Source organism: Pygocentrus nattereri, chromosome 13 (assembly GCF_015220715.1).
Source record: "Pygocentrus nattereri isolate fPygNat1 chromosome 13, fPygNat1.pri, whole genome shotgun sequence".
NCBI classification, from domain to species: Eukaryota; Metazoa; Chordata; class Actinopteri; order Characiformes; family Serrasalmidae; genus Pygocentrus; species Pygocentrus nattereri.
Genome location: NC_051223.1, coordinates 31977280 through 31996588, shown reverse-complemented (window position 1 = coordinate 31996588; position 19309 = coordinate 31977280). Strand labels below are relative to the sequence as shown.

The following is a 19309-nucleotide window of genomic DNA, read 5'->3' as shown; positions in this document are numbered from 1 at the left end:
CACACACACACCTGAAAAGCCAAGTGATCCCCAAACATTTTACAAGTGGTGGCCCATAATAGTAGAAACACTTTGTGACATGGAGGATAGTTATCTAACCTTAAATCCAATCTCGCCCTTCTTGCAGCACAGGCAGGCCAGCATGAGGAAGATAAAGGTGAAGAGGCCAGAGAAAGACACAGCCACCACTGCTAAAGAGGACGACCAGGAGAGCTCACTCAGAGGGGCGCCATCTGTGGGAGAGAACCAGTATTACACAAAAATGCTCCAATTCCATTGTCAATCCTAAAAAAAGAACAAATTAACAGTATGAACCTATTATACAGTGCTATGTAATGTTTGTATAATAATCTCATCACCTCTATACAATATTCCTATATAACTTACACATAGTGATCTTATAATCGAATGACATCACTATATTCATACTATTGGTAATTCACCCTGTTCAATATATCATAATCTGTTACTGTAAATGACACAGTCCATCCATCCATCCATTGTTTTTGTGAAAGTGAATATTTTGCTTAGTGTATATTGGGAAAACATGGACTTGAGGGAAAATACAGAAGTCGAATATGGATGCAATATAGAGGATGTAGCACGGAGGTCCTCAATAATACAGCAATGAAAGTACCTATAATCATGTAAAATGAGACCTATTACACAGAAAAATTATACCATGCATGTGTTCTGCACTCACTACCTCATTCATCATTTGTCACTGGACCACTGTAGAGCAGATTTCATTTGAGTGCTGGACCATTCTCAGCACAGTAGTGACAAATGACATGGTCAAAAATGCCTTCTAATGAACTAGATTAATCAGTTTCACCCCTGAAAGGCAACACAGTTTGGTCATTTCATTGATTTACTGTTGAATTGAGACAGACGTGTATTAGTAGGAAAATCCCCAAACTCTGCTGGACTCCTCCAGGACCAGGGTAGCGGATGGCTAACACAAATTCTGCTATAGCAGGAATTTCCATAGTCTGTCCTGGGGGAGTCACAAACTCTGCACATTTTGTGGTTTCAGTCATCTAACACATGGGTGGCATCTGAGCTGGAGAATTGGCACAAAATTTCAAAAAACAGTATCATAATTCTTTCCTAACTTGTGTTTTAAGCTTCAATTTCTACAATTAGCCATTCAAATGAAAAAACAAATGTTAAATGGCACTAACTAGCATGTTGCTGTCTAAAGAAAAACAAGTCCAGAATATTAAGTCTACAGGAGAAGGCAAAAACAAACATTCTTAACCTCATAAATGGCCAGGGCCCACCGGCAAGCCTTTTCTTACGCACTCCTATAACCTAAGAACAGCGCAATTAATTTGCACTGAAGTCTCCATAGTTACATAATACTAAGACTTAGTATATAATATGCCTGGGATTTTTAGGGGTTAAGGCAAATATAATTTATTCTAAGTGATTTTGTAGCATTTTTATCAATCCATTCCTCAGAAAATTCATAGAATATAAAAGACAGCTGTTGTGCTCAAATGATGTAAAAAAATAAAAACGGATGAAAATGGAATATTTTTTGTTCTTCAGCGGCAACACACATTTATTTGTATTACATATTTCAGTTGTAAGAATGATTTTTTTTTTAAAAAGTCAGATAAAAAAAAAATAAAAAATCACTGACAGACACCTATCTAATCTCTATCTAACCTTCTATCAAGCCATGATCTATCTGCTAATATAGATGAAATCTTGCTAAATAAATTAATGATGGAATGAGTGGTTTATAAGCAGGAGCAGCGTGATTGAAAAATAAAACAAACAGGGGTAATGCCCCTGCTGTGGTTTGTTTACAATATAATGTAGTTTTGTTTTCCCTTGTTTCATACACTAGCTGTTTATAACCCAGTTGTACTTACTTGGTAAAAGACCCAACAAACATAAAACAGATAACAATACAAACACCCTCCACTGAGTGGATTAGGATTTTCTAACTTGAGATAAGATGCACTATGTAAGATAACATAATTCCTAAATTAAGACAGAATTTGCTCCTATGAAATGAGTTGGTGAAAAGCGTATCTTGCCTTGCCAGATCTTAAAGATTTGAGGTTTCTGCAATACGACCATAGGAAGGTTTTTAAACCACACAGTTCTTCTATTTATACTGATACTAAACTACCACTGGGTTGGTATGCCTCTTGTTATTGGAGTGGGACCCTTGAGGGTATGTGTCGTGCATCAGGAGGACTCACGGAAGGAAACAGACTTAATTTCCCAGATTCCACTGGGAGATCACACGACCTCAGACAATTGCTCACCCACCAATCAGCGCTCACAATCTTCCAATTACTAATGCTGTCCACCTGTGTATGTTGTCATATGACAAGGACACTTTTGTTTTTTTTTTTTTTTTTTTTTTTTTTTTTTTTTTTTTTGCCTGTCTTGTCTGGCAGATTTGCAATCAGAATTATGGTCAGACTGCGTTACTGTGCCAAACAGATTTACTTTTCCAAAATGAGCACTATAGATTATAGGCTCATCTTGTCAGTGTTTTTCTTTATTTATTTTTTAATTATTTGATTTCATTTTGTTTATACATTTGATATTTTAATGAAAATGTGTTAGCATCATGCCAGACTTGACAGGCCAGGGGAATCTGTAAAGAAGGGAGAGGAGAGATAAGCGGGGGGGGTGGGGTGGGGGGGGAGGGTAAAAAAGGGAAATAACATAAGGGCAAAAAAAAAGAAAAACACAGCGCAAATGCCACGGCGATGGTTCACCAACTGCTGCTCCTGAGAAAAGAGAAGAAAGTGTACCTGAGACGTACAGCACTTGGAGATACTACACAAATGACTGTGATGTATGTGTATGTGAGTGTGTGTGTTTGTGAGTGCAGTACAGTATAAATTTGTCACAAGATGCACTCAATATCGAGGGCAGAAAGCTGCGACAACATCCCCCCAGAGGCCAGAGGAAGGCAGAGAAAGACCAGGGAATCCCGCCCGCCGCGGCCCCCCCAGGAGCAGTGGAGACCCTGGGCCGTATCTCCCAGTGACCCCTGCATGCCCACCCCAGCGGAAGGGAGAGGGGGACTCCGGACAGCACCCCCCCAGCCATGGAGCGCAGGTCCAGGGGAACCAGAGGAACCAGAGCCGCCCGCAGGATGCCCCTCCCCATCACGAGGCAGCAGCAAAGACCCAGCGCCTCATACGCCCGAGAGCCAACCACCACCCAGCAGGGCCCCATCCCCGCCGAGGGGCCTTGAGCCGCCCCGGAGCCCAACCACCCAGGGGAGCGGGCCAACCGTCACACCGGAGTACCAGGCCAGGCCCTGAAGCCCCAAGGCGCCCCCCATCTGGGGGGGAAGTAGCAACCACAGGGGAGCAGCCGGGAGAGGACCGGGGACAACAATCCCCCGACCCAGAACCAGCTGTCCTCACATACACTCAACCTCATATATACATCTACATACCTTCACTCCCTTATATTCCTCCACCCCTATATATACACCTACGCACACATACCTCCACACCTATATACATTCCTACATACATACATACACCCACATATATACATACACATCACCCCAGTATGTACAAACACCCACCCATATATACACCCCCCCGTCCCCCTAGATGAGGTGGGGGCGAATGGAAAGGCCAGCCAGTAACAGTTTGTATATGGATGCATACATGGGACGAACGTGCACACGTGCGGGGGGGGCGCACACACGGGAGGAACATGCACGACTGCACACGAGTCCGAGGGCGCACGCCAGGGAAGAATGCGCGCGGGCGCACAGACGCCCACACTCACCCAACCATACAATGCCACATGGCCGGCACCGCCATACCGGCCACCCTCCACGGCGGGGGCGGCGGGGGCCCGGGCAGCAACCCCAGAACGCCAGGAATGCCCCCGGCCCAGCCCCTGTTCCGGCGTTCAACACCCCGCCCCGGTAGGGAGCAGGAAACGGGTGAGGGATGACCTTCCCACCCTTCCACCTCCAGTGAAGTGTTGAGTGCAGGAGTTGGTGTATATGAATGTGGGGTAGGGTGTGATACTATGGTGTAGTTAAAATTGGGGGGACAGGTGTGTAGGCAAACATGGGCTAAGCACCGGGCCACTGATCTGCAGTGTCCATCTACACCGTCCCCTCAAAAGCCCTGAATGTCTAAAGTGCAGTAAAAACTGAGGGACAGACAGTCGTCAGGAGACGAGTGAGGCTATGACAGCGGGTCGACCTCTTTGACCCCCGGCACATGCCTGCCCCCAGGATCCTAAATGTATGAGTACTGTGTGTGTTTGAGTGTGTTTGCTTGGGTGGGGGAATAATGTATGTATGTGTGTGTGTGTGTGTGTGTGTGTGTGTGTGTGTGTGTGTGTGTGTCTGGGGGTGGATGGAGGGGGGGTATGTAGGTCCAGAGGCAATGATCCTCTGGAAGAGGAGAGCCAGCTGACTAGCTGGCTCATGAGGCTCCGCGTTTCACTGTCCCCCCGCTCGAGGCAGGATGAGGTCGGCCCGGGGAGGTCACGGAGACACCCTATGCCGCCACCCCGCCCAAGCCCCCACCTCCCCCACCGCAGAGAGCAGCCCGCCCAGCAACACCAACCACACAGCACCACATGCCCATGCGAACGCGGGCGTCCGCACATCCACACACCCCCCCCACCGCACACACCCCCGGACCCACACACAGCCCCCCCCCCCGCACACACACACCCCCACACATACACACACCCGTCCCACATATACATCTACCCTCATGTGTACCCACACATTCACTTAGACATATATGTACACCTAGACACATTCATCCTCTATATACACCCACACATCCACCTGCTCTCATATATACACCTACACATAGACCCCCACATCTATATACACCTGTACCGAACCATTCCAGTCAAACAACAACAGACATCAACGAGACAGAAGACAAGCTGGCCTGAGTCAGGAACCCATTGCCCCCAGTCCCCAAGGACACTTTTGTTTATAAGCCCGGGCTTTAGTCAGAAACAGTGTGAGGTATTGTTTCACTGAGAACTTGCTGAGCGTTATATTTTCTGATTGCATTTACCCCATTTCTGACCTTTGCTTTGTATCCCTGACTCTGCTTTTTGCATAACCCTTTTTGTACTTTTTCCCTTCATTTTGGATCTGTGTTTTTGAACCTTTTGGCTTGCTTGACTACATCTTTTGCATTATCCCTTTGTACCTGTCCATGTGGTGTTATGATCACCATTCTGATCTTACTGTGTTTTTTGGATTTGACCCATGCATGTTATTTGACCACACCTTTGCCTCATGATAATAAAACCACTTTTGCCCTTTTTATCCATGAGCATCTGAATTCTGTCAATCTGTCACAGAATACCTCGTCTGACATGCAGACGGCAGACCCGGAAGCCTTTCAAAAGGCTCTGAATGAACAAGGGCAGCTTCTTGGACGACATGAGCAGGTTCTGTCCAGTGTGACTCATTACCTTGAATCACTAGCTCACCAACAAGCAGAACAGCAGGCTCAGTTGGCCCAACTGGTTGCCAGTGTGAGAGGACTGACTGGCCAACTACAGAATATGAGTCTCGCAGAACCTGCAACCTCCAACCATGATAGCCGAAACCTCCACTTCGGTCTTCCCGGTTAGTAAACCCAATAAATTCGAAGGAGACACTGATAAAGGTTGTGGATTCCTGCTTCAGTGTGTGGTGTATTTTGACAATTCCCCTGCTAGTTCAGACCAGGCTAAGATCTCCTATTGTCTCTAGATTAGCCGGTAAAGCTTTAGAATGAGCCACCGCAAATTGAACTTAGATCCACCATCTATCCTATGAACAGTTTCTCAAAGACTTTAACACAGTTTTTGATCATCCCTACGAGGGTAAGATTAGCAGGGAATGATTTTCTAAGCTACATCAGGGAAATTGTCCGGTGGTGGATTATTCCTTAAAGTTTTGAACTCTAGCCATGAGCAGTGGCTGGAATGAGGCGGATCTTCAATTTATGTTTCGCCAAGGACTGAATGCCGAAATATTTAGTGAACTGGTTAGTAAGGATGATGAGTTAATGCAAGATCAGTTGATCACTCTAGCCATTAAATTAGATCATGTTCTGCATCACTGTAACAAAGCCAAAGGTGAAAAGAGTCAGAAGAAAGCTCCCTCGGGTGACCTTTTGCTTTTTGTTTTCTTGTCTCTGCCCTTTTTGCTCTGCCCTTTGGATTTGGTTGCTATATCTCTGATTTTGACCATTTGCCTGTACCTTCTTCCATGCTACTGCTTTTCCCTTTTTGGATTGATGCATTGTCTGATCTTCTTCTATGCATATTTCAGGTGCCTTCTAGATCTGAACTTTGCCTAGTTATTGACTGCAACTTTGAACCCTATTTCTGTCAGTAAAGCCCTTTCAGTAAGTTTCATCTGCGAGCATCTGACTGTGCTTGAAACCTTACATTATACTGTGGAAATGCTGTACATGAAATTCGCGAGTGCCAGGCCAGACCACAAAAGAGCATATACAGCATATATTCACATGCTCTCTCCTTCGTATGCATGCATGTGTAATGTAAAAGCAGCATGTGCTCATTTCAGTCAGTCCAGCCAGTATTGTGCTTCGCTGGTTAAATGGCAAATCACTGCTGTCGAAACCTTGTATCTCCAAATTGGTAACTTTACAGGAGAAGGAAAAAACCTATTTTTAATGCAAGGTTAGTGTAACCAGACTCACCCAAAATGCCCAAAATGGTGATACAAGGTTTTGTTCTGATAGCAGCAAAATATTAAACTATAAAACTACCCCAGTGTTATCATTTCCACCTTCCACATGTACACCAGTACAAGTGCTGTATGAAGTAATTAAAAGTGATCATAAGATCAGATGAGCTACATTATTAAATCATGGGAAATGTTGCTTATTGTAGTGCGAGAAGAACATTTCACTGAAAGCCCTAAATATAGGCTGCAGCAGCACTAAGTGCCTTTCAACAAGTGAGCCATGTCTGCTTTAATCCAGTCTAAAACATGAACTCTATGTTGAGTTCAAAATATATAATTCAGTATCTATAACACAGGCATTTCAATTACTGTGCACATGCATATATTGTCACTGTCATATCAAAACCCCATTACTTAATTTATTTGAAAACCCCAGTAGTCTTTTACATTGTCTGACCATTTCATGACAGACTCAGAATATAGCTTTCTGGAATTAAGTTTACAATATATATAGCAGGTTTTCAGCAGCTGCATTCTAAAAAGGTGCACCTAAAAGGTCTGAACTATATTATTTGAATGGATATATGAACTAATTATCTGAATCAGAACCACATAATTCATTGTGTATATGCTTGTATTCATGTCTTCTGTTTTACTCAAATTTGGGAAAATAATTCACATTCTAAAAAGCTTGGCTGTAATAAAAAGCACTGCAAAGTCTTGACCTACCATCTGAGATCCAGCATCTATTTATCCCACCAAATTTGATGCACCAACCTATCACATCTAATCCACCATTTTCAATCTTCCATACCTGAGCCACCATTTCCAAGCCACTAAATCTGACTTGCCATTTCTAACACACTATACCGGAGCCAAAAAAAACTTGTAAAGTGGTACCAGGGGAAAGTGTAGCAAGGCAGCATAGGGTGGTTGTCTGTAGAATGAGATTAGAAACAAATAAGAGGAAGAGAGTGAAGACAGAACCAAAGATTAGATGGTGGAAGCTGAAGGAGGAGGATGGTTGCAGGCAGTTCAGGGAAAAATTACAACAGGCCCTTGGGGGCAATGAGGAGCTACCTGAGGACTGGGAAGCTACAGCTAAGGTGGTGAAAGAAACTGGCAACAATGTGTTGGGTGTTTCGTCTGGTCAGAGGAAAGAAGACAAGGAAAGTTGGTGGTGGAATGAGGAAGTCCAGGAGAGTATTCAGAAGAAGAAGGCAGCTAAGAAAAAGTGGGATAACCAGAGAGATGAAGGAAGTAGGCAGGAGTAAGTGTGAGGCTAGTCGCATAGTGAAAAGAATGGTGGCAAAGGCAAAGGCTCAGGCCTGTGATGAGCTGTATGAGAGGCTGGACAGTAAAGAAGGAGTAAAGGACTTGTATCGTTTGGCTAAACAGAGAGATAGAGCTGGAAAGGATGTACAGCAGGTTAGGTTGATAAAGGATAGAGAGGGAAATGTACTAGTGAGTGAACAGAGAGTGGTGAGTAGATGGAAGGAGTACTTTGAAGAACTAATGAATGAGGAAAACGAGAAGACAGAAAGAGAGAAGAAGACAACGGGGGGATAGATAGTGGATCAGGAAGTGCAGAGAATTAGTAAGGTGGAAGTGAGGGCAGCTTTAAAAAGGATGAAGAATGGAAAGGCAGTTGGTCCAGATGACATACCGGTGGAGGTATGGAGATGTTTAGGAGAGAAGGCAGTGGACTTTTTAACCAGGTTGTTTAACAAAATCCTGGAGAGTGAGAGGATGCCTGATGAGTGGAGAAGCAGTGTATTGGTCCCCATTTTTAAGAACAAGGGTGATGTGCAGAGCTGCAGAAACTACAGAGGTATAAAGTTGATGAGCCACACCATGAAGGTATGGGAAAGAGTTGCTGAAGCAAGGCTAAGGCGAGAGATTCAGATCAGTGAGCAGCAGTTTGGTTTCATGCCCAGAAAGAGTACCACAGATGCAATTTTTGCATTGAGAGTGTTGGTAGAGAAGTACAGAGAAGGTCAGAAGGAGCTACATTGTGTCTTTGTGGATCTAGAGAAGGCATATGATAGGGTGCCAAGACAGGAACTGTGGTACTGTATGAGGAAGTCAGGTGTAGCTGAAAAGTATGTTAGGGTGGTGCAGGACATGTATGAGGATAGTGAGACAGTGGTGAGGTGTGCAGTTGGAGTGGCAAATGGTTTCAAGGTGAAGGTAGGGTTACATCAGGGATCAGCTTTGAGCCCCTTCTTGTTTGCAATGGTGATGGACAGGTTGACAGATGAGGTCAGGCAGGAGGCTCCATGGACCATGATGTTTGCAGATGACATTGTAATCTGTGGTGAGAGTAGAGAGCAGGTGGGCGAGAATCTGGAGAGGTGGAGGTTTGCACTGGAGAGGAGAGGAATGAAAGTCAGTAGAGATAAGATGGAATACATGTATGTGAATGAGAGGGAGGCAGGTGGAAAGGTGAAGATGCAAGGAGTAGAGGTCGTAAAGGTGGATGACTTCAAATATCTTGGGTCAACCATCCAGAGCAATGGACAGTGTAGAAAAGAGGTGACGAAGAGGGTGCAGGCAGGATGGAGTAGGGGGAGGTCAGGGCTGATGTGTGACAGAAAGATAGCAGCAAGAGTGAAAGGGAAGGTTTACAAGACAGCAGTGCGTCCTGCTATGATGTATGGTTTGGAGACTGTGGCTCTGTCTAAAAGACAGGAGGCTGAGCTGGAGGTGGCGGAAGATGCAGATGCTGAGATTTTCATTGGGAGTGACAAGGATGGACAAGATTAGAAATGAGCAGATCAGAGGGACAGTGAAGGTGGAGCAGTTTGGAGATAAAGCCAGAGAGGCCAGGATGAGATGGTTTGGACATGTGTTAAGGAGGAATAGTGGATATATTGGGCAAAGAATGTTGGAGAGGGAGCTGCTGGGTAGAAGGAGAAGAGGTAGACCTCAGAGAAGGTTTATGGATGTAGTGAAGGTGGACATGGAGATGGTTGGTATGAAAGTAGAGGAGGCAATGGATAGGGCAAGCTGGAGGCAGATGATCCGCTGTGGCAACCCCTAAAGGGAGCAGCCGAAAGAAGAAGATACCTGAGCCACCATTTGTAGCCCACCTTACCTAAACTATCATTTCCAAGCCACATTTCTGACCAACTATTTCCACCCCACTGTACTTAAACCTTTTCCAACCCACCATTTCAGATGCCCCAGACATGACTCACTTTCAGACACACCAGTCCCAACTATTTCATTCTTATCTTTTCAGACACAATATTACAGACTTATCATACCTGAACCACAATTTCAAGTGTTCCAAACCTGACTCACTAGGACAAAGACACACCAAATCTGACTCACCATTTCATTCACACCTTTTCAAAACCCAACACTGAGGGTGCAGCATAACTGACATGCTCTATCTGACCACATCTGACTCATCTCAGATACCCCCTACCTGACTCATCAGTCCACACAAACTGAGTCACCATATGAGGCCTAGTATTACAGACCCTGCATCCCTGACCTACAGATAGTTAAGCTCTGCTAAGTGGTTGAGAATATTTTTTTGGGATACCATGAACTGGTAAATGTTTTAACATAGCTTTTGTGTTGATGTGGTCTTGTCCTGCTTGGATTTGCCACAGTCTCTCAGCTTCATGGATCTCTGGTATATTTTTATTCCGAATTCACAGCGACAGCAGTTGCCTTGGAAACAGATGGGATGGACAGGCTGGTACTTAAGAATTGCAGTAAGCTGCAAAATCTCCATTTTTCTCTGCAACTCATTCATCCATCTGTTCATCTCTCCATTCTTGCCCTTTCCCACTCACTCTCTCATGCTTTGCTTTCTCTTCTCCATTCTGCTCATTTTCTTCCACTGACAGTTGCTCCATGTTTCTATTCAACCATCCATCCATCCATCTGTCTAGAAAAATGTGATGAGTGGTTGGTGCAGTGGTCAATGAGGGCATGACCTTGGCAAACTCTCAGAGTGTGTGCGCGCACGTGCATGATAAGTGTTCATCTATATTTTATCCTTTCTGCTACCAGAAGGCTGCCAGGGCATGCACTGCTGCAGTCTGTCTCTCGACAGCTCTCACTGCCTTCATCTCTACATCTGCTGTGCAGCTCAACTGAACAGTTTAAGGCACCGATGAAAGGTACTTCAGAAGGTTCAGTCCCTCACTACCACTACACTCCTGTCCACCAGTTTTGATCTTCCACTTCTGGACTCTTGACCTATCTGTCTTTAAAATCAAAGCATGCCAGTGTTAGTGCTTTAAATGTCCTTCCTCTTGAACTCCACATTGCACAGTCACTCCTTTCCTTCTACTGTGGTTGGAAGACTAATTTCTTCAGATGATACCTACACTTGATACCTACACCTACACAATGTAAGTGTACCCTAAAAGGTGCAACAACAGTTTTAAGGTTCATTGTGTACCTTAAATAAGTTTTTCCTAGTGGAAAAGTAGACATTTGTATCTTTTTATAAACTAAATGTTTTACAGCAGAATAATAAAATAGAAAGCCTGGAGACGAAACGGGGTGTGTGGAGTCAGTACAACTTAGAAAATATACTTTCAGTGGATTATGGTACAGCTATGTTCCCTGACTAAAAGTACTGAGATGTACTGCCCCAGTGACAGTGTCCTACCTTTTTTTCTGAGAGTGTAGGTACCTTTCTACACTTGTTTGCATCTCATTCATGTCATGTGTCAACCAGTGGTTGCATTATGCACATGTGTTAACCATGCATGGTATTGTAGTGAGAAAACACTGATGCACAAAAATGAAAGAAAGCAACAAAAATCATAATGTTGCAAAGCCTATAACAGGGGTCCGCAACTAGCAGCTCCAGAGAAACATCTGGCTCCTTTAGTATGCTCTTGCGGCTCCACAGCAGAATTAGATTTTTAGATTAAAAATAAAATTATTCTCTGTTACAGTAACAAAGCTTTGCTGAGCCTTCTAACACACACTTCCAACAATAAATGGTCTTAAATGCTGGAGTTAATTTATAAATGGTTTTAAACGTCAGACTTATTTGCATTTGTAAGCACTGTAGCTGGTTTCCTAATATCTTAATCTGCAAGCAAAAACTCTCAAACACTAAAAAGTCACAAAACTGAAGCCAGCTTCTTGTTCTCTAAATTTCCCATTCCATCTTAAATGGTCCAGCACCTCAGGCACCATTTAAGTTTTGGGTGCACCCTTTAAAATTTATGTGCTTAGTCAAATTCCATATTCTATGAGCGAGAGTTAATAAATCCTCTAAATCCAATACACTTCTGCACATTGTAATGCACAACTACTGTTTATTTGCTGAAATTTAATATATTGGAATAGGTGCAGATGTTATGGGACATTTAATAATCTACATGTTAGTTTCCTTTTTCTAATGCCAGTAAAAATTGATGTGCTAAAGTTTGTAGAAAAATGTATCGATAACATTTCACTGTTGAGGATATGATGAATTACTTACATACAGAAAAATCAACAAAATATGACATTTATATTAAAGTTTTCATATGCTTCATAGCTCTCGGTGTTGACCAGAGGATGAATCCTGGATTTTGAGTCTTGGTACCTCTCAAGGTTCCTCTTGTTCTTAGGGAGTTTTTCTTTTCCACTGTCTCTCTGGGACTGCTTACTGGTTTTGGACCTGGATTTCCTGTAAAGCTGCTTTGTGACAACAGCTGTTGTGAAAAGTGCTGTACAAATTAAATTGACTTGATTTGACTCTGGGTAATGCAATTCATTCTCAGCTCAGAGAAAAGGACAGACTTTGGTCAGACCCAGAGTAATCATGTTTCTTGGACAAACGCAATGATAAAATGAAAAATCTTCCTTACATGCTCTTCCTTGTTCCACCCACACAAGACAGGATGTGGATCGAGATAATGTTACAACATGTACGCACACACACACACACACACACACACACACACACACACACACACACACACACACACACACACACACGAGATCAATGTTAGTTTTGTCGTAATGAAGCTCTTGAGAGACCCACGCCTTAATGAGCTCAGTACTAACAGTGGAGCTTTGGAGAAGGGAAGGGAGAAAGAAAGAGGAAAAATTGAGGTGCGGAGAAATATGAAGACAAAAACATGGTAGGCATAGAAAAGGCATGGAAAAGACTTTGGCTTTGTTTGGCAAAATCTCTAGGAACATAAAATGAGTGGAAGAGGCAATACCGGTGGTCTCTTTTGCTGAACAATTGAAATACAGATTATTTACTCCAGTGCCTTGAAGTTTGTTTTCATGTTTTTTTTTCTGATCTTATAAAGTATTTCAAAGTAGTGTAGCATCAAAAAAGAAGTGACACATGAGCTCAAGGGGTCAAGCTGAGGTTTGCGGGCGAGGGTGAAGCCCCTAATCGAAGTCGGAGCTCAACTACTACAAAGCCAATGGATAACTGTTGCTGACATTTACTCTTTCACCTCCTTACCCAGTAAGAAAGACTTTGAACTTATTTTTAAATCAGGAATGTGGTCTTCAGCGGTTTTGTACAAATTTTTAAGGCTTCAGCTGGGAATGGCTTCTAGAAAGGCTGGGAGATGGATGCCTCCACAAGATGTATGTTTCGTGTTTGTAAAGTTCTGGATTGGGCATGTTGCAGACGCAGATATAGAACAACATCTGCTCCACTTTTGTAAGATCTTGCAGCCTGTACATAAGCCAGTAGATCCATTCAGCATCTGGTATGGGGTCCACAGTTATAAGGTTAAGCTCAGGAAAGCCATTGATACAATTAGGGATCTGCATCAGGTTTCCATCAGAATGGGTCCTTATAATGGCAGGATTACCTACCGGGGCAAGCACGGTGCTGCTGTGTGCAGCTCTTTGGAACATCAAGTCAAAGACGGTCAGGCTGTCAAGTGCTGGAAGTGCAGGGAGTTGGGCACAGAGGGAAGGAGCGAATGAACACTGACCTGAGTAGTTTGTGCAATCAGAAAGGGCACTCCTATTTCAAGTGTCTAGAATCCTACAGTAACAGAGCACAAAATGCAAAGAACCCAAACAGTGCACAGCAGCCCAACACAGAGCCTTCTGACTGAGAGCGGTGCAGCAGAAGCCACCTCAGTGCAAAATCAGGGAGAACAGCAAAGCTTGACACTTAGACATGCTAAGGCCAAGACCACCTGAACAACAATGAGGAGGAGACCACCTCCACATCCAGCAGCGACACCAGCAGCAGCAGCAGCAGCGTCAGCTCCAGCTCAGAGTCTGACATCATAGATGAAGATTTCCTATCCCCTGCCTGATCCTCAGTCTGAAAGAAGAGGAGGGATGGAAGCAACTACGGGCACAAAACCAGTGTCTGCAGTAACCCAGGTCACTTCTATTCCACTACTGAAGGCTGCAGGTGAAGTTATTCAACCTACTCATCATGACACTGATAAAAAATCCAGTGGACACTCCCCCAACACAATGGCCTGCTAAAATGATGGGGGGGGGGGGGGGGGGGTATAAGAGAACAAGCACTTATGAGAGTATTATATTTATTTTGCACAAATAATATGGGTAATCATTTATATATCCATATAGTATTAATGTCCCTACATGTATTATCTATAAATATAAGGGGGATAAAATCAGAAGAGTATAGACAAAACAAAAAATGATTTGTTTAAAGAAAGTTAAATATGATGTTCTCTGTGCTCAGGAGTTGAGATTGACCACTCAAAGTGACCTAGATGATGTTAAAACACTGTGGACTGAAGGGACAGCAGTGTTATCCATTGAGGAAGACTGAGCCGATGGGGTGGGTGACATTATTAAATGCAGAGAGATGATACCGGTTAGAATTATGATCGATTGTTATTTTTAAAATCTGAAAGTGAGAATCATAAATGTATATGCTCCTCCTGAAAGGGCGGGGAAAATGAGGATTTTTAATAAGTTGTAATGCACTACTGTGTGTTGGTTTGTCTCTGTGGGGATTTTAACATCAATCACATACATCAGAGACAATCCCAGTGAAAGACATGGAGCTCACCAGAGAGGGGAACCTGCTCAAATCTATCTGTGAGATGTGTAGCATGAAAGACACATTTAGAGAAAAATTCCCCAAGTGATATTGGCTTTACATGTCAATAACACAGTGAAAACACACATTGACCAAATTTATATAAACAGTTCATCAGAAATGAGTCATCACCTACTGAATCTGGGTGTTGAAGACAGAGGCTACTGGAAACTCAACACAGCGTCTAAAATGGAGTAAAGCACTTTTAGAGTTAGTTAAAGAGGTCGAGAGAATAAAGAGCTTAAAGGTTTTAACTAGATCTGATACAGAATGGTGGCATGTTTTTAAATGAGCAAATAAAAGGTCTTTTAAACATAAAATGTAAAGAACTTCACCAGCAAAGAAATTAATGCTATAATAAAATCAATGTATTTTGGCCTCCAAACAACCCCCAGCAGAAGTTTACATGAAGAAAACAGATTGACTAATTAAATTACAGCTAGAAAAATTAAACAGCGAAATGCTTTTAAATACACAAGTTCAAGCAGGTTTTGGTTGTAATTTTGATGGAAATGCGAGAGATGTGATAAGATTAAAAATGAGAATGGCAACATTGTCAAAAATTAATATAATAAAAAGAAAATGGTTATAAAAAGAGTGAGAATTGATGAAACTAGACAGCCATTTTTTAGACTCCTGTCCAACATTAAAAGGGGGAAAATTTGAAGGCTTTAGAAGAACTAATACAGAAGGAGGAAGTGCTTAAAGCCATTCATGAGCTGAACATAGGTAAAAGTCCAGGTCCTGATGGTTTGCCAGCCGAGTTTTATAAATCTCGTCCTGATGTTCTTGCAGACCTCTTGGTATCCGGTTTACAATGAAGGACTAGAAAATGAAGCTTTACATGACTCTTTATCAGGGTAATTTCATTAATCTTTAAAAATCACAGTGATCTGGACAATTGGAGACAAATAAGTTTAATGAATATAGATTATAAAAACTTTGGCTAAAGTGATAAACAGAATATCAGAAATCATGAATGAAATCATGGAGGTTGAGCAAATGTGCCATATAAGTTAAGTGATACTTTTTTAATCACACAAACGGGGAAATTCCACCGCCGCATTCCACCTCCCATCCGTGAAGTGAAAAACCACATACACACTAGTGAACATAAACACTAGGAGGCAGCGAGTACACTTGCCCAGAGAGGTGGGCAGCCCCATCCACGGCACCCAGGGAGCAATTGGAGGTTAGGTATCTTGCTCAAGGACACCTCAGTTATGGACTGTCAGCACTGGGGATCGAAGCGGCAACCTTCCAGTCACAGGGCCAGTTCCCTAACCTCCAGCCCATGACTGCCCCCAGGGAGATACATGTGGGATAATTTGTGTGCGAGTAGAAACACAATCACAACAAGAGAGATCAGGACTTTTATATTAGTTGGACTAGTTTAGAAAAAGGCTTTTGATTTCCTTTCTAGAGATTTATGGATTGTTTTAAAACACTGCGGCTTCCTGGAGAAGGTTATCACTATATGATTAAGAATCTAAAGTCCAGATTAATGTAAGCAGGATTTTAACTAAGGATTTTTAAATAGATAGAGGAGTGAAACCGGGGTGTCTGCTAAGCTCCACTCTGTATTTGATCGCAGTCAGCCCCCTGATGCACAAAATTAAACATGAGCCTGGCTACAGGGAGTCTAGCTCTCAACCACAAAGCGACTGAAAATCTCTGTGTATGCAGATGACACCACAGTCTTCGTCGGAAATCAAGCCGAGTTAGACGTCAGAGAACAAAGTGCAAAGTTAAATAACAGCAAGAGTGAGGCTGTGTGGATAGGAGAGGGAGATCCTGCGACGATAAATCTAGCCGTTAAAGTAGAAATTAAAATCCTAGATTAACAATTTCAAAACAAAGTGTAGCAAAACAAACTGGGAGAAAAAAAGAACAGGACATTAAGACAGAATTAGAAAAATGTACTGTGTGAAAGTCTTAGGCACCCAAGACACATTTTCAAGATAGAATTATTTGTGTAGTATGTGTTTATTTGCTGAGAAGTGTTATTTGAATAAAAATTATGAATATAATGAATAAATAATGAATATATACAAAATAAATAGTGATTTTCTGGATATTAGTGTGTTTGTTAACCATTTTCAAAGCTCTCCTTGAGGAAGTCCAGTATTACAGTATTATATGTAGTTAAAAAGCAGCTCCTGGTTTGACCAATCAGTGCTTCAGTAAATTGAGCTCATGGTGTAATTGATGATATTAACATATTAACGAGTCTCTGTGGAGGCTGTGAAGGTGTCAAGGAAAAATATGGACCCAAGAAATTCTTGTTACTTTTTATTGTTTATTTGAATTATGAATATGACTTTATTCTAATGTATATTGTGATAAACTCACTGCTGAGGTAAATTGTTTAAAAATTTGCTTAGATGCCTAAAACATTTGCACCATACTGTAAAATCTTAAATTATAAGGAGTGGAATTCAAGTAATTAATACCTTTGCTCGATCTAAACTGCTTGTGTGTTCTTTTTATTTGGGGAAGCATCAGGCAAGTTACCAAGCAGGAGGTTTTATATAAACCCCCAGAGAAAGGAGGCCTCGGTGCGGTGGAGCTGGAGAGAAAATTAAAAATAGCCTTTTGTAAAAAAATGTAGCTCAGGCCATGAGCAGAAACTCAGAATGGATAGAGAATAAAAATTCTTGGGAGACGAAAAAGGGCAAGTTGAGGCAAAACACCCCTTCTAAATTAGTTTAAATTGATTTGATATCAAAACAATGAACAATTAAATAATGATTGGAATTTCCCTAATAAAACGTTTTATAAAAGATCATACAGGACAGTGATTATGGAGAGATGTTCAATTACAAGCATTTAACACACTGAAGGACAAGTTTGTGTGAAAAACATTTTATCCAAAAACCTGTCTGAGAATGTAAGACACGTGATGTGTCTGGTGACGGCTGGCAGACTGCCAGTCAGATGTATTGTAAAATGGAGCGGTCACGATTGGCCCCTCCCAGTCTAGTCCATGTGCATTTGTTTTGGTCTAGTCCATGTGCTTTTTGTTTTGATCCCAATCCGGCCCCTTGTTTGGTTACTCCACCCCTGATTGTTCCCACCTGTGTTTCCACCTGTCCCTCGTTTACCCTCATGTATTTAAGCCCTGTGTTTTCCCCTGTGTGTTTGCAGGTCTTTGTTTGAGATGTTTGTTGTTTGGCTGGTCTTTGTTTAGATATACTGTTTGGTGTTTAGTTATGTCTGTCCACCCTAAGCTTGATATTGATTATTGGAACCTGGACTGGCTTGACCACGACCCTGGAATTTCCCATAATAAAAGTTGCTGATCTCAGCACATGCGTCCGCCTCCTCGCTTCCCGCCGTTACATTATGTCACAACTAAAACGTGTCCGATGACTAATTGTAATGACGATGAGACGATTGAACATCTCTTCATTCACTGTCCAAGGAAAAAAAAAAAAGATATCTGGAGGAAATTAATGCACATTGGGCTGAATGTTAATATTAATGTGAAAAGTGTATGTATGGGATTTTTTATAAAACTTTTTTCCAAAAGTGTTTAAGAATTTTATTGGTTCATTGTTTGTATTCTTAATTCTAAGATCTGGAAGACATGCTGCAAAATGGTTATAGAACAATGAAATACCTGCAGCAACTGTTTATAAACAAATACTGTGGGAGATCAAGAAACTGCGAACAATAGACACTCGAGGGAAGAAAAAGTTCCCCTGGACTCTGAACCTCTGCTGGACTTTTAATCAATGCTACATCATTCTGAATGTAAATAATTGAACAGTGTAATATTGTGAATTGTAGAAATGTTGATAAAATGTGCATTTTGTATTTTTGTACCCTATATTTAAAAATGTGTTTGGAGTGAAATAATATTCCTCAGTAAAGTTTGTTATAAAAAGCAAAAATCAGTCGGAGAACAACATATAAATGGAGCATGGAAAATCTAAAACGGCAAGAGAAAGTCTTTAGACCATGTCCGCTTCCATAGCAAAATCCTGTAGAACAGTTAACATTAGTGTTAGTGTCATTATTAAATCCTGGCAAAATATTCCACAAAAAGATTTACTACTTACTTCACAACCTTGAATGCTACCAAGGCACTATTACTGTTACTATTTAAATAGTAACTAGGATGAATTAACACATTCCGGAGCACATATTTTGTGTATTATACATCACAATCTTTACACAACAGTTTAGATGTCCATTCTCCATTATTCCTTTAAAAAGACTCATCAAGCCAATAACTTTTAATGAACTTACTTAATAATTAATTTACTTCCAATTATCCTAGCTCTTAATTAAGTAGTTATGAACAGACATTTAATTAGCAGCTACTGGCTTGTCAGGCTCAATCAAATCCTTACATTAGACATTAAGCATTAGCTCCTAAGTGCTTTGGAAGTTTAAAACACTAATAAGTGCTTAAAAAGATAAAGTAAAACAAAGTAAAGGAAGGAAGAAAGGAAGAAAATATTTGAATAATTTGAAAAGAAAAAAAAAATAGGAAAATAAATAAATTGTGTTTGAACAAAGTCTGCTTGTTAAGTGAGCTGGAGTTTCATTGTGTAAGAAAAAGAAGAATAAAAGAAGGATATACATGT

The 19309-nt window shown here is 41.8% G+C and overlaps 1 protein-coding gene across 1 annotated transcript in view; it reads right to left on the bottom strand.

Moving 5' to 3' along the window:
- The window catches only part of aatkb (apoptosis-associated tyrosine kinase b), a 79711-nt gene that overhangs the window by 34322 nt on the left and 26080 nt on the right, over positions 1 to 19309 (bottom strand). Inside the window, exon 2 of the mRNA XM_017701686.2 lies at positions 100 to 233. Coding sequence (XP_017557175.2) covers positions 100 to 233 — 134 coding nt within the window. The remainder of the gene's footprint in view (positions 1 to 99; positions 234 to 19309) is intronic.